This window comes from Kryptolebias marmoratus, linkage group LG2 (genome assembly GCF_001649575.2).
Source record: "Kryptolebias marmoratus isolate JLee-2015 linkage group LG2, ASM164957v2, whole genome shotgun sequence".
NCBI classification, from domain to species: Eukaryota; Metazoa; Chordata; class Actinopteri; order Cyprinodontiformes; family Rivulidae; genus Kryptolebias; species Kryptolebias marmoratus.
In genome coordinates this window covers 14,159,220-14,172,345 of record NC_051431.1, presented here as the reverse complement: position 1 = coordinate 14,172,345, position 13,126 = coordinate 14,159,220, and the positions used below count along the sequence as shown (strand labels likewise).

Genomic DNA, 13,126 nt, shown 5'->3' with positions numbered 1-13,126 from the left:
ATCTGATGGGGGAACGCGGCTCGACGTAACAGCAGCAACTCGAGCACATTACTGTCCCCTATATGTCAAGAGGACAAATAACACATTTTCTGTTCAAATTGCCAACCCGCCACAGTGGCGTGTGTGTTGATCAAATTCACCCGCCACTTCAAATATTTACCCGCATTTGGCGGGTGGCGGGTGGCGGGTGCTAATTTCCACCCCTGCATAGGGTCATTAAAGAAATGGTGAGATCCGGATCAGGATCTGGATGAATGTCATCAAATTTCATCAGAATCTGTTCATTAGTTTTGCGAACGATTAAAGCAACCAACCAGCACAGCCGAAAACATAACCCTGACTGCAAAAGCAATAAATCAACTTAGAGAACTATGAAAATCTCATGAAAAAAAGGGGTTTACTCAAGTGTGACGTTGAACTGAGACTGGTACTAAGATATTTAAAGAAGAAGAACGTGCTGAGGCCATTTCTTCTTCTTTGTGCTGCTCAGGAGTAACTACTAGCCATAATGTCATCTTTTCTTTTTTTTTTTTATTGTTCCACTGAGACTGATGAATCAAGACAAGTCAGCACTGAACTGAAACTAACCCAGGTAATCATTACAAAAAGAGAAAAAGTGCATGAAATAAACAGACCGTGTAACAAAGTTTGAACAATGTACCGTATTTAGCAGCTTTGGCGGCGGCGGCGGCAGCAGGGTTGTACCCTCCCGCGCCTCCTTGTCCTCCTGCTTGAGAATATCCACCCTGCAGCTGCGTTCCTCCTCCTGGTACCACAATCGGTGCTCCTCCCGGCAGTCCTCCTGTCCAGGAAACGACAACAGAAATGTGTGCAGTTCTTACTGCCGCGGTGTTGCTTTCTGCTTGGATGATTAATTGGACGTTGTGAGAAAAAATGGATTAACTGCGTTATTTTGAGAACTCTGCTCACCATATTTAGCCGCCTTGGACCCGGCTCCAAAACCTGAAGGTTAAAATACGTAGATTTGTGTGACACAATAAACTAACAGACACAATCTGAGGCGCAGAGACGACAATTAGTTTTCATAGCTGACATTTTGCTGGCAAAACGAGTCACGTTGAGGAACTTTTCAACGCTGAGTTATAATTGTTTTGAAAGAAGCTTTAAAATGATCCGAAGTTTGTTGAAATTTGGGGATTTATCACCAGAACCTGGCAACAAGCTAGTTTTGATTACGAGAGTGTTGGTTTAAAACCTTGATTCTTATTGGTCTGGAGTTGCGTCTTCATGAATTCCAGCTCTATAATAAAAAAAGGGGAATTCCCAAGCTTTATAATGATTATACAAAGGGATTTCCCAGCGACACGGCAGCCAGCAGAGGAAAATGGTAATTTTCAAAGGAAAGTAAAGGGATTAGAATTACCGTATTTTCTGGACTATAAGGCGCACTTAATAGCCTTCAAGTTTATCAAACAACAACAGTGCACCTTATAATCCAGAGCACCTTTTATATGTAAGAAGTCGTGATGTTTTAGTATGACTTTGGTGAACTACAAAGCTGCACCGCTTGCAGCATTAAGGCTCAGAGTCATGCAGGGCTCCGCCCACCGACCTGAGTGAGCGGTGGAAGCGTTTATACATGACGCTTACGTTGGTGCAATATTCTCTGAAAAGACGGGGCTGTTTTGTTTCACTTAATGCGCCTTATAGTCCGGTGCTCTTATATATGACAGAAGTTCGAAAATAGGCCATTCATTGACAGTGCGCCTTACAATCCAGTGGGCCCTGTAGTGCGGAAAAATACGGTAAAAGGTTTTTTTCTGAAGATTTACCTGTAAGAAAACCTCGATTTATGGTAGATTTGGAAGAATATAGACTCTTTTCAGTTAGTGGGATCTCTAGATGGTGTCTTTATGGACTCATTTTTACGCAAATCGAAGTTAGAGCAAAAGCCTGAAGTCACTCCGACTCATTTTGCCAGGATGGGTCACATTCACCAAATCATTTGTTTCTGCCTGATGATTTTATGACGCTGTAGATGTGGTTACATTCTGAAACAGTCGAGTTTGACGATTTTGGTGTTTAATGTCCTTTATGAACAACTGCACCTCCTATAGCCTGACCTGGATACAGCCCACCTCCAACTCCTCCAACTCCTCCAACTCCTCCAACGCCACCAAGGCCTCCAACTCCTCCAACGCCACCAAGGCCTCCAACTCCTCCAACGCCACCAAGGCCTCCAACTCCTCCAACGCCACCAAGGCCTCCAACGCCTCCAACGCCTCCACCGACACCTGACACAACAAACACAAGCTTAAGCTGCACGTTGTCGTTACTGATGCCATGCAATCTTTAAAATGTTTTTTCTTATTAGGAAACCGTTTCCCACACAGTCTTCATGGTGTTTTACCATATTTGGCAGCTTTAGATTGAGCAGGCGAGAGGCTTCCTGTCCCTACACCTACAAAATGTCAAAAAGAGAGGAAAGACAGTTTGCAGAGCTTTCAAGCTTCCTGTCATTAAAACGGCACCTGAGCGTTTAAAATACACCCACCAGTTCCAACAGGATAACCAGGCTTTGACCCAGAACCGCCTAATCCTCCTGGAAGTACAGCTCCACCGGTACCAAAGCCCCCGTAACCTGAAACAAACGTTGTTGTGGACTCATTATTAACTGCAGGTTTTCTATCGAATCCGATTTTAAAAAGCCTAAAAGTATTAATGTCTGTACCAAAGGGAAGTTTGCCTCCTCCAGGTTTTGCTCCGTAGCCTCCTAAAGTACAAAAAAAAAATATTTACACGGAAAGATGAAAGAACTTGTGAGCTCATTCGTATTCAGCGAAAACACTGAAATCACAGGAACAAAACTGATCTGCATACATCTGATGAATTCTGCTAATCTGACTTGGCTGCTCAGACTGCAAAGTATTTAGAGATAAAACAAATATTTTTGCAGCTCCGTCTGAAAAACAAAACAAAAAACGAGCCCCAGAGACAAAACTCTTTGCCAAAGAACTTCTCAGTTTGCTGTTTTTTTTTGTTGCATGTTTCTGATCTCAGGTCTTCAGAACAAGCCTAACAAATATTATACGCGTCTTTATTCAGCGAATGTTTGTCTTTCAGAACAATAATAAAGAGGCGGCGAGGCTGCCCAGGAGTTCATATCTCTGAAACTATTTGATTAATCAAAACCAAACTGAGTGCATAAATTTTGAGGAGCTGGGATTTACATGATCGGTCCAGTTTTTTTTGACCGTGCTCTCAGCTCTCCGATCTGTCTGCAAGTTTGTTTTATTTCAATTTTTCCAAAAAAAAGTCTCCTAATGAAACTCATTCCTGCGTTCGAGCACTTGTTCGTTTGTTCATCTCCAGTTTCCACCGTGTCAAAGAGCTGGGAGTTCGGGTTAGAGAGGGATTATTATTCATCCGATGACCTCTGGGATGCTGTAACCTATGGAGCCGGCTCTGAGTCCGTCACAGAGATTTGATTCAACAAATTGCTCCGCTTAGGTTAAAGTGTTCAGAACGTCAGCTCGCTGTAATTTAGCTGCAGGAGTATAAAAATAAGTAAACTGTTTCACACGTGCCTGAATTTTGTTTGTGTTTTTACTGCTTTTCACTTCGATATGCTTGTTCTGTAAGAGCAGTGCAGGAAGCAAACCCACCAGGATAAACCACAGCATCACATAAAACTTCTAAATAACAAGTTTCCTGTAAATATTCACCCTGGGCTTTGGGGGATTTCAGCGGGTAACCATGGAAGACCCCTGGCTGCATCGGACCAAACACGCGACCTCCTGTGACAAAGAAGATGTTTAATTTCCTCACCGGTTAACCACAGCAGCTCTAATAACATGAAAAACCTTAAAATAAAAGAAAGTTAACCTGCGTTTTGACCTCCTTGATGTGCTCCAACTTCAAACAGAGAGAAAAGATCATTGATTTCAGTCAAAAACCAGAGAAAAAGTACATTTCGGTGTGAACATGGGCTGTAATACCACCACAGCAAAATATAAATTGGTTTTTAAAAAGCCTCTGAACAAAAATGGTTCTCTGGCTTGACTGTTTGGAACTTGTTAAAGATCAACATTTTCTGGTTTCGTAATAATCGTTGGCTCCGTATTCGTGTTTTTGCTTTTGTAATTTTTTGGTTTCTTACTAAAGAGCTCAACTTTGAGGATTATCGTCTTTGTGTAAAGCTCATATTTGACTTTTCATTTTTTCCACACGGCTGTACAAATTTATGGTGGTGGGAAAAAAAAAAAAAAGAAACACCAAACCAAAACAAACAATTACTTGATTTTGGATTCAGGTCGGTTCCTGTGGGAACTCCGGGTAAAACTCCACGGCCGTTAAACCCTGACGGGGTCACAGGCAACAGCAAAAAAAATGTTACAAAAAGCACAAAACTGGTGTACAAATACGACAATCAGAAGGTAAAAGTACCACGTATCATAAGAAATAAACTCATCAGACCTTGTCCTGGAACAAGTCCAGGTTGGTAAAGTCCAGGGACGCCCATACCTGTCACATGAGACGACAAAAGTGTCATTTTCTTCACAAACAGAAATATGAAAGCAGGCTGGGTTATGGTTTATTTTTACTAATGTGTGTATCACAACGATGAGCAAGACTTTTAAAGACCTGGTAAGTAAAAACCTGTCCAAATGAACCCAGCTTGGAGGAGGAAAGGTCTTTTTCTAATCTTATTTACTGAGTTTTATACACTTACGCTCGTTCTGCTTCCACTTTTATTTCAGCCTTGGTACTAATGATTTTATTGTTGTTGTTGTCGTCTTTGCTCTTTTTGGAAAAGTTGAAGAAAACCATTTTTGCTTTGCAGTAATGGTTTGGTTTAATCACGTCTCAGTTGAGATGTCAGGTTTAAGGATCCTATCCTGCAACTCCTGCTTTTATTTCAGCAACAAGCAGCATGACTTCATGTGTGCTGTTTAATTTAATTCAATGTTTATGTCATATATCATTAGGGAAATTCTTTTTTTTTATGCTAATACTTGTGCAAACAAAGAAAATTTCCCATAAAATCAGGACCAGACTATGCAATGAGACTAAATACCGTAATACTTGCTCCTTTTATCATATTAGAAATGAGTTTCTTTCACTATGTTCTACTTTCTATAGTTCGAGCACCTTGTAAAGCACATTGAATTATCTTTAAATCATAAACATGCAAATCTAGAAGCATCAAACTCATCATGTTACTTGCAGAAGAACTAAACAGGGGTCTTAAAGGTTTAGAAAAACCACAAGGTGTCACTAAAGTAGTAGAATCTAAAAAGCCAGAGAAAGTGAAAGTAGATCCCCTAAAACAGCTCCCAAATGGCTCTATTTTAAATAAATAATCCTTTCCAAGCGGCTACGGAGCTAAGCTATAATCTGTTTTTTTAATTTTTTTGTTTTAATCAGAGATTTAGATTATTGTGTTGATAACTGTAACATTTTTCCAGCCACATAAAACCCCCTTGCAATAAGAGCTCGTCTTTAATGTGGCTCAGCTGCCTGAAGCCCTGCGTTCTGTCTGTCTTCGGCCGCCCGAGTTCACTGTTGAGTCTACTTAACCTGGCACTTTGGCCGCATTTTTCCCCGCGCCGCCGCCGCCGCCCCCTCCGACTCCTCCGACTCCTCCGATGCCTCCGCCCCCTCCTGGAAGGCCCGTCTGAGGGATAACAGGTGCTGGAGGAGGAGAAAAAAAGAAAAAGAGAGAAACATTTAATGTGACTTGGCTCATCAGGACTGTGACAAATGCCCTGGGTAAAGGAATAAAAGTCTTTCTTGTAAAAGTGCTGAGATGAAAACTATCATAACTATGAGTTATGCTTCCAGAGGATGTCTAAGTTATAAACAGCTGTCTTATTAAGACAAGAAACCCTGTTAAATGAGGAAAATTACTTTGCTTTGAGCCCAGACTGGCTTCCTTTCAAACAAATAAGATTCTCGTGTAGCTCAGACAGTGCCAGTGTTGGGATGGAAATGTTTTTCTTTTATTTCATAAAGAAAAAAAAAAGGGCACCAAAAAATAATAAACCAAGAGAAAATGGAGAAAATGATGTATTTGTCGCTCATTCACTGGAAGTCCAGTTTCGCTACCATCAGGTCCTCCTGAGGTTTTAGGCACTAAAGACTCACATCCAGTCAGAGTGGAAACACTCCTTACACCAGAGGGGTCCAATCCTGGTCCTGGAGGGCCACTATCCTGCAGGTTTTAGGTGTTTCTCTGCGTTAACCCACCTGATTTGAGTGAATGAGTGATTAACAGGCTTTTGCAGAATCTGAAGACCTGTTGAAGAGCAAGGAAACATCTAAAACATGCAGGATAGTGTTCCTCCAGGACCAGGATCGGACCCCACTGCCTCAATATGAAGGGAAAGTTTCTGCGTTGACCAGCAGGGACGCGCGTGACGCTGATGACTGCGTCTCAGACGAGTCGGATCCACTGACTGGCTGCTGATACCGAGACCCGACCAGTCTGTTGTCACCCCGAGACAAAAAAAGCTCCATGTTTAAACCAGGAGAGACGTTTACCTCGCTTCTTTAGCTTCCTCCTGACACGGGAAATAAGCCGTCAGGTCCAGTCGGAGGAGAGCTTGGCGGCAGCGTAAAAAAAAATTTGTTTTTTAAAATGTTAATCTTAAATCCCCAAAACTTTCTCAAACGGACAGACGTTGCGCACTGCCTGTAAATATGTGGTCTGGGAGCTTTTGGTGAAGGAAAGTCTGGCAAGGGAACGATTTTTTTTTTTTCTTCTTTCTTTTTTTATCTGTGCTGTTTCAAAGAAACGAGTTGTTATTTTAAGTGTCATGAAAGAAACACAGACTGATTCCAGGGACTGACGTTCTGTCACTGCCAACCAATACTTAAGCGCCGGCTCTTTGCCATAGTGCAGTCCTGGACGTGATTGAGGCCCCCCGAGCTTGAGTTTAATCAGCCGGCCTAATTTAAATCAAATGATGAGCACATACAGCCCAGATCCTGAGGTCAGATCGGGCTCTGCCGAAGTTCAGACTGCCTAAGGTGTACAAGTCTGTGATAAAAATCTACATGTCTGCCAAACGGTGTTTTCAAGCTGGGCTACCATTAATGCAAAACATTCGTTTTGGCTTTCTCCTAACGTGCAAGCATGCGGATTTATCAAAGGTCTGAGTGCTCATCTGTCAGCACGGTCTGAGGCCTGCGCAGCAGCCTGTCAAAGGACCAGAAACGAAGCTGCACCCCCCGCCGCCTGTGGTATCAGAGGGCCTCCTGCGCCTCGGAGCATCAGCTCGACGTCAGTATCAGCGATTTAAAACGACCATCATGTCCGTCTTTATCGCTGTTGCCTCTGAACCTTTGAAGACAGCGACTGCTACAAATCTCCGACGCAACCCGAGCCAGGCTTCAAGCTGGCTGAATATTTCTTCTGCTTATGTTCTTCAAGTGAAACTGAAATGAGACAAAGTGGAGCGGGATGACGGCTCACTTATGAAACAGCTTTTTTTTCCCCCCACAACAAGCCCCGGAAGACACTTCGGTCGATTAATTTTGAGAATATTTACACGCTGAATTCCTCATCTGTGAGAAGAATTGCACACGATATCAGCGCGGCAATTAAAACAAACACAAAAGATGTGAGCAAAGCCTAAACAGTGTCTGGTTCCAATAACAAGCGCTCATCTTTCTGTTTAATAATCCCCACTTTTCAGAGATCTCTGTGCTGACAGTGGCCTCTAAAGGAATGCGGACCTAATATCGGACACTATCTCTCTCCTTTTTAGGAAACCAGTGTCATATTTCTATTAAAATTGTACCTCTTTTGGCAGCTTTCTGCCCAGCTCCAGGGTAAAAGGCCATAGCGCCGGCACCATATCCACCGTAACCGCCTAAAAGACAGAAAGGATTAAAGAAAACTGACCTGAGCCGACCACTTACAGCACCGGGTCAAGGGTCAAGGTTCAAGGTTCAAACACCCACCTCCTCCAGCTCCTAGATTTCCATAACCTGGACAAGAACAAAACAAAAAAAAAAACAGAAAAAAGAAGAATGATCAGGAATGAAAACAAAGAGAAAGAGACAGACGAGAGCAAAGTGGCTAAATAATTTTTCTTCTCCTGTGGTTTCTTCAGCGGTAACTACCCTTCAAGAAAAATAAGCTAACACTCAATCTTTCATCCCAACACTTTCCAAGACCTGAATGTCTGGTATGTTGTGGACATAAAACAATATGTCAGTGACATACAGCATAATATCATGTGTATTAAATTAGGCTCTTGCGTATGAGCCGACTCTCACCGAGCACAGCGCCCAACACAAGTAACAGAAAAACGGTTCTCTGTTTAAACGCTGGAGGGAGCACTCTGCTCTTTTTGAGACGTAAAAAACCCCCCAAAAAATAGAAAATCTGCTCTAATCTCTGGGCGTCAAAGGCTTTGGCTTCCCTCGAAGAATAAATTAAGCCATATCCCGGCTTGTGTTTCGGCTTGATGACAAGATGAAAACATGTGAGAGGACGATATGGAAATGGAACAAAGCGTGGCGAATGAGAGGAGCGCGAAAACAAAAGTGCTTTCTGACTGACGGACACTGGAATAGAAGATCATTAAACCTGCCAGAAGTTGGGATAGGGTCGGAAAATAATAAGGTTTTATTGTGTATTTATGAGTCTTGAAAAGATATATATTTATATATATAAAGCCTCTGAAACTGGGCTGTTTGAACAACCCAATGCCACATGTCTAAGATGTCAACATTTTGAAGAAGAATAGGTGAAGGCGTGCTGTAATCAGAATTCAACCTTTTTTTAAAAAAGAAAACATGGAGATGAATTCTCTTTGAACTCGTTTCCAAAAATCTGCCAAAATGATAAATCTGTACATTACGACAATGAGCGTTTTTATAACGTTTGAACCGAATCAGTTTCAGAATATTTCTCACGGCTGAATTAAAAGAAGCCACAAGAACAAGCCACTCCGTCTGAGGCAAACGGGTCGAAGGAACGGCCGCTTCCTAAACCAGGCCGAGTTCGAAAGCTGCCAGCAAGCTTGTCCACGGAGGAATTTCCTTTAATCAACAAAAGACAAAAAAATATATAGATATATTCTGGTTGAGAACAGCTGTGGACGAGAAAGAAGCTGAACAGTGAGAAAGGAGTTAGTGAGGTTTGCGATGAGGGTGAGGAGGACGCTCAAGTGTGGAGTTTCGTGACCTTTTCGAAACAAATGTGGGCACAGGTCTTGTTCAGGCCTTGGCAACACACCAGAGCACGCTACGCGAGCCCAGACGATTAGCTACGCATCTCTTTGATAATCCCTTTGATTGCTCAACCAGCTTCAGACACACCTTGAGGTGAAAACAAGTGAAATCATTCGTTACATAAAGCAACCTGATAGGAGTTTTTTTCCCCCCCTTTACTTTTCCAGTCTGTCTCGTGCTGACACGAAGACTCTGTCTCATTTGTTTAATTCATATCAGTGAGCACCGCATCCCTTAAAACGGGTAGGAACCGTTTCTGGTGCCTGAAACCAGTACAGAAGAGTCTGGAAAAGGGTCTGGTTTGCCATTTTTGCAGCACAAAGTCTCTCGGGGCAGTCAGTTCTGGAGACGAGAGGCTTGTCGGCGTCAGCTTCTGTAAAAAACGCAGCGTGCCGCTCAGTCAAGACGGGCAGGTTTTTGAAGACTGTTAGCCTGTTCATCCATCATCCGGCCCACCTGCGCTCACAAGTGCGTACGCGCCCGGCTGTGACAGGCGTGGTCAGGGTCACCTGCCACCTGCCACGTTAGGCCCAACTCTCAGGAGACACGAAACAGAACCACATAAGTACGTCTGCGAAGGGGGGGGGGGGGCTGCATGAACGTGCACGGCCATTAATGCAGGACTTGGGAACGCTCGCTGTTTACACAAGGAGAAAAAAAAGAAGCTGTTTTCTGTGGCTCTGACATCACTGAGCACTGTGAAAATAAAACACTTAAGGAAAACGATACGCCGGTGGTAATTTATTCTCAGGGTTAAAGCGTGAAGACATGCTAAGAAAACTAATGGTTTGGTTTGGCTTCTTTCCACTGATTGTATGTTTGGGAGATGGAGGGTAGGGTTTTTGGACAAAAGGCTCTCTGTTTAGTCACTCTTGCACCATCTTGTCAGCTAAAACAAGCAAGCTTTTGTTGGGCCACTAGTATGACAGAATGTCGGCTCACGCAGATGGACACGTCACAGGTCGCATATTACCGGAGGTCCACAGCAACGTTGTTTGTTCTCATGAACGCCACGCAAGGATCCCGAGCCCGATATCGAATGATCGGTTTGCTTTGGAGCCGCTTCCAGCATGCGGCTGATTGCTGACAAGCTGAAGGATTCCTGAACTCTCATGTTGAGCCTAATTTTCCCTGTGACCCTCAAGACATAATAGGAAGCCAGAGGGAGCATTCGAAAACCAAACTGCATTTAGACCTTGGGCAAAGGAATCCCTAGAAAAGATCAATGCGCTGCACGGAAGATGGAGGGGACAGAAACCTAATATTACACAGGAGACGAGGGCCGTGATCCAGGGGAAGGAAAGTGGAAGGTAAATGATGCAGTGTGGCAATGCATCATACTTTCCTCCGTTTAGAAAAAAACAAAAACACCACTTGCCCGCCAGTTTCCATTCAGAAAGCAACGCCGACGTTCAAAGCAAAGTGGTGGCAAGTGCGCAAGACGGTTGGAGAGTAAAGGTTTGGAACGATGTTGCTGTAAACATTTCACATTCGAGACTGCAGCAACCGATCTCCGCGGCGTCCCAAACGCTGTTTGAAAGGAGGTGGATTGCAACACAGCGTTAAACATGACTTTGAAACGCGTTGTTGGCTTCAAACTCAAGATGAGTATCGGAGAAATCCAAATTTCAACATTAGATTTGCTCGCAGTGTGCTGTTTTCAAATAAACACTTCCTTCTTGTTCCTTCTCTTTTCATCTGATTACAAGCTGTTTCGATTGACATCTTTACGCAGCAACCCAACTTTTTTTTTTTTAGATTAGTGACATGGATAAACCTAAGCGTTTCTCAACAGTGGTGATTCATCTGAAGTGGCTCGTTTAAAAGTGATCTCAGCGAGAACACGGAGGAAAACACAAGCCTTTTCTTACAAAACAGGAGTCTTTTTGTTTTTTTATTGTATATATTTTTTTAATGAATAATGAAAACGTGCTGAGTGACAGGCACCCATACTAAGTGCCCCTTGCTGTTTGATGTCAAACATGTCACCGTTTGAGGAGAACTGTGACATCGCAGTAAAACAGGCCAGACACTAAAGCTGGTTCTTTCAGCCACAAGTCATGTTCTCAAACCGGGGTCCAGTACAAGTGATGGATGTGAGCCAGTGTGAACAGAAATATCTGGTTTCAATTTGAGCACTGAAACTTCTTGCTCATTCTCCACTGGGGTTAGGTAAGGTAATTCTGTTTCAGGACCAGTGGAATACTAAGATCATTAATCAAAACAATGTCCTCGGCTCTCGGGCTCTTCTTACTCCCCGTTTCCCCTTCCTCTCTCCAGTCTGAGTGTTGGGGGGGGGGGGTCCGCTGACCAGACATGAGGCGTTAATAGCTGCAACCAGAGGAAGCCAAACGTGAGAAGTGAAAGAAGCATTTGCTCGCTCCTCCATCTCCTGCTTTCCTCCCCCTCTCTGCTTTGCGAACCAGCTGGCTCCGGCGAAGGGTTTAATTTAAGAGAGCGAAGAATTCCATGGCAGGGATCCACCGTAACTGACAGCAGACGCGAGGAGAGCAGACTTTGGAGCTGGAGCTCCGAGTTGTCCAGGAATTTTTTATTTTTTAATTTTATTTTGGGGGGGGAGGGTTGACTTGTCTCTCATCGTCCTCTCTGTTTAATCCCCTATATAATCAGGCGAGCATTATAGAAACAAATTGTTTGTTTACAGAAAAGTTCAATGAGAGGATTTTGACTCATTTGCTGGAAACCAGAGATGGTATGAAAAATGGTAGAGGAGTGACAGAAGGGATAATCATTTGGCATTGTTGTGTAAACATAAACATTAGCGTTCAAGTTGGAAACCAGAAACACACAAGAAGGGCAGGGCGGCCGCGAGGAGCGCAGAGGCGTGCTCTGGCAGTACGCACGCAGCAATTTCGTGTAAAATGACGGAACATCTTGATGAAGATGAGCCTCGTCTTCAAAGACCCTTCTGGATGTCCGGGGAGAATCCATATTTCACCGTGATGGACAGGCAGACTGGTCTTCGGCTGTGGTCCCAGATAAATTTCTAGCCCCGAACGCTGAGCTTATCGTTCTATCCGTCAGCGTCATGACACCAGAATTTTTTATCGCCATCAAATTATCACACTGATTCGCTTCCAAGCTGGTGGATGGATCGCATTCTTACAGGGTGACGCGGGACAGGACGGATGAAAGCGGAATGATGTGAGGTGCTTTAGTGATTCCAGATTGCGTGACACAAGTGGACACACCGAAGCTCCCCTTCGCTTCCTCTCCCCCCCTCGCCTCTCCTATGACCTCCCCTAATCCTTGTCACTTCAAGGTTTAGCGGGCTGTCAGTCACCTGCATCGAGCTGCGAAAAGCAGGACCGTTCACATGTTGGATTAATTAAGTATTCACGGAGTCACACTACTCCACGCAAACTCCTTCCCCGCTGCCTGGTGGAAGGCAGCCCGACTTTGGCGGCAAGCCTTTTATTGTTTTCGCTTTTTCTTTTCCATGGAGTCATTGACACAAAAGCCCGAGACGCCCTTTTTTGTCCGACGACCCCCATTCCCCCTCCAAAGAAAGGTCTCAGTCTCCGGGATCTCTGTCAAAATCAGTGCAACAAAAGTGCCCTGTTAGTCTGCAGGTGTGGACGGGAATTTCTGCTTCTATAGAGCTCCTCTGCATCCCTCTATAAAGAGAGAGCACTCTGTTTCATCGCGTGGCACAAGCGCCCACCGATGAAGTAAACCTGGCAATCTTTAACAGGCCTCACGAGCCCACGCAGTTGGGGATCAGAACCCATAGATCATCTCCGAGGCACTAAGCAATTCTTGAAAATGGCTCCAAATGAACTGCGACTGTTAAAGTCGCCGTTGCACGATATTAGGATTACAAGCGTTGCCACCGTGCCAAAGCGGGCTGCAGTGCCCACTGACGTCTGAGGCTGCCTGACCTCACCAACCTGACAAC

The 13,126-nt window shown here is 44.0% G+C and overlaps 1 protein-coding gene across 9 annotated transcripts in view; it reads right to left on the bottom strand.

Annotated features, from left to right (window-relative positions):
- The window catches only part of elna (elastin a), a 46,511-nt gene that overhangs the window by 14,575 nt on the left and 18,810 nt on the right, over positions 1-13,126 (bottom strand). For 7 of the 9 annotated variants that reach the window (XM_025009899.2, XM_037980458.1, XM_025009893.2 and 4 more), the window contains exons 6-18: positions 7,930-7,956; positions 7,767-7,838; positions 5,542-5,655; positions 4,438-4,485; positions 4,258-4,320; positions 3,847-3,876; positions 3,687-3,758; positions 2,693-2,734; positions 2,516-2,602; positions 2,372-2,422; positions 2,070-2,255; positions 931-963; positions 662-802 (exon numbers count right to left, since the gene is read on the bottom strand). In XM_025009899.2, coding sequence (XP_024865667.1) covers positions 662-802; positions 931-963; positions 2,070-2,255; positions 2,372-2,422; positions 2,516-2,602; positions 2,693-2,734; positions 3,687-3,758; positions 3,847-3,876; positions 4,258-4,320; positions 4,438-4,485; positions 5,542-5,655; positions 7,767-7,838; positions 7,930-7,956 — 966 coding nt within the window. The remainder of the gene's footprint in view (positions 1-661; positions 803-930; positions 964-2,069; positions 2,256-2,371; positions 2,423-2,515; positions 2,603-2,692; positions 2,735-3,686; positions 3,759-3,846; positions 3,877-4,257; positions 4,321-4,437; positions 4,486-5,541; positions 5,656-7,766; positions 7,839-7,929; positions 7,957-13,126) is intronic. The other 2 variants (XM_037980452.1, XM_025009896.2) reach the window with 2 other exon arrangements.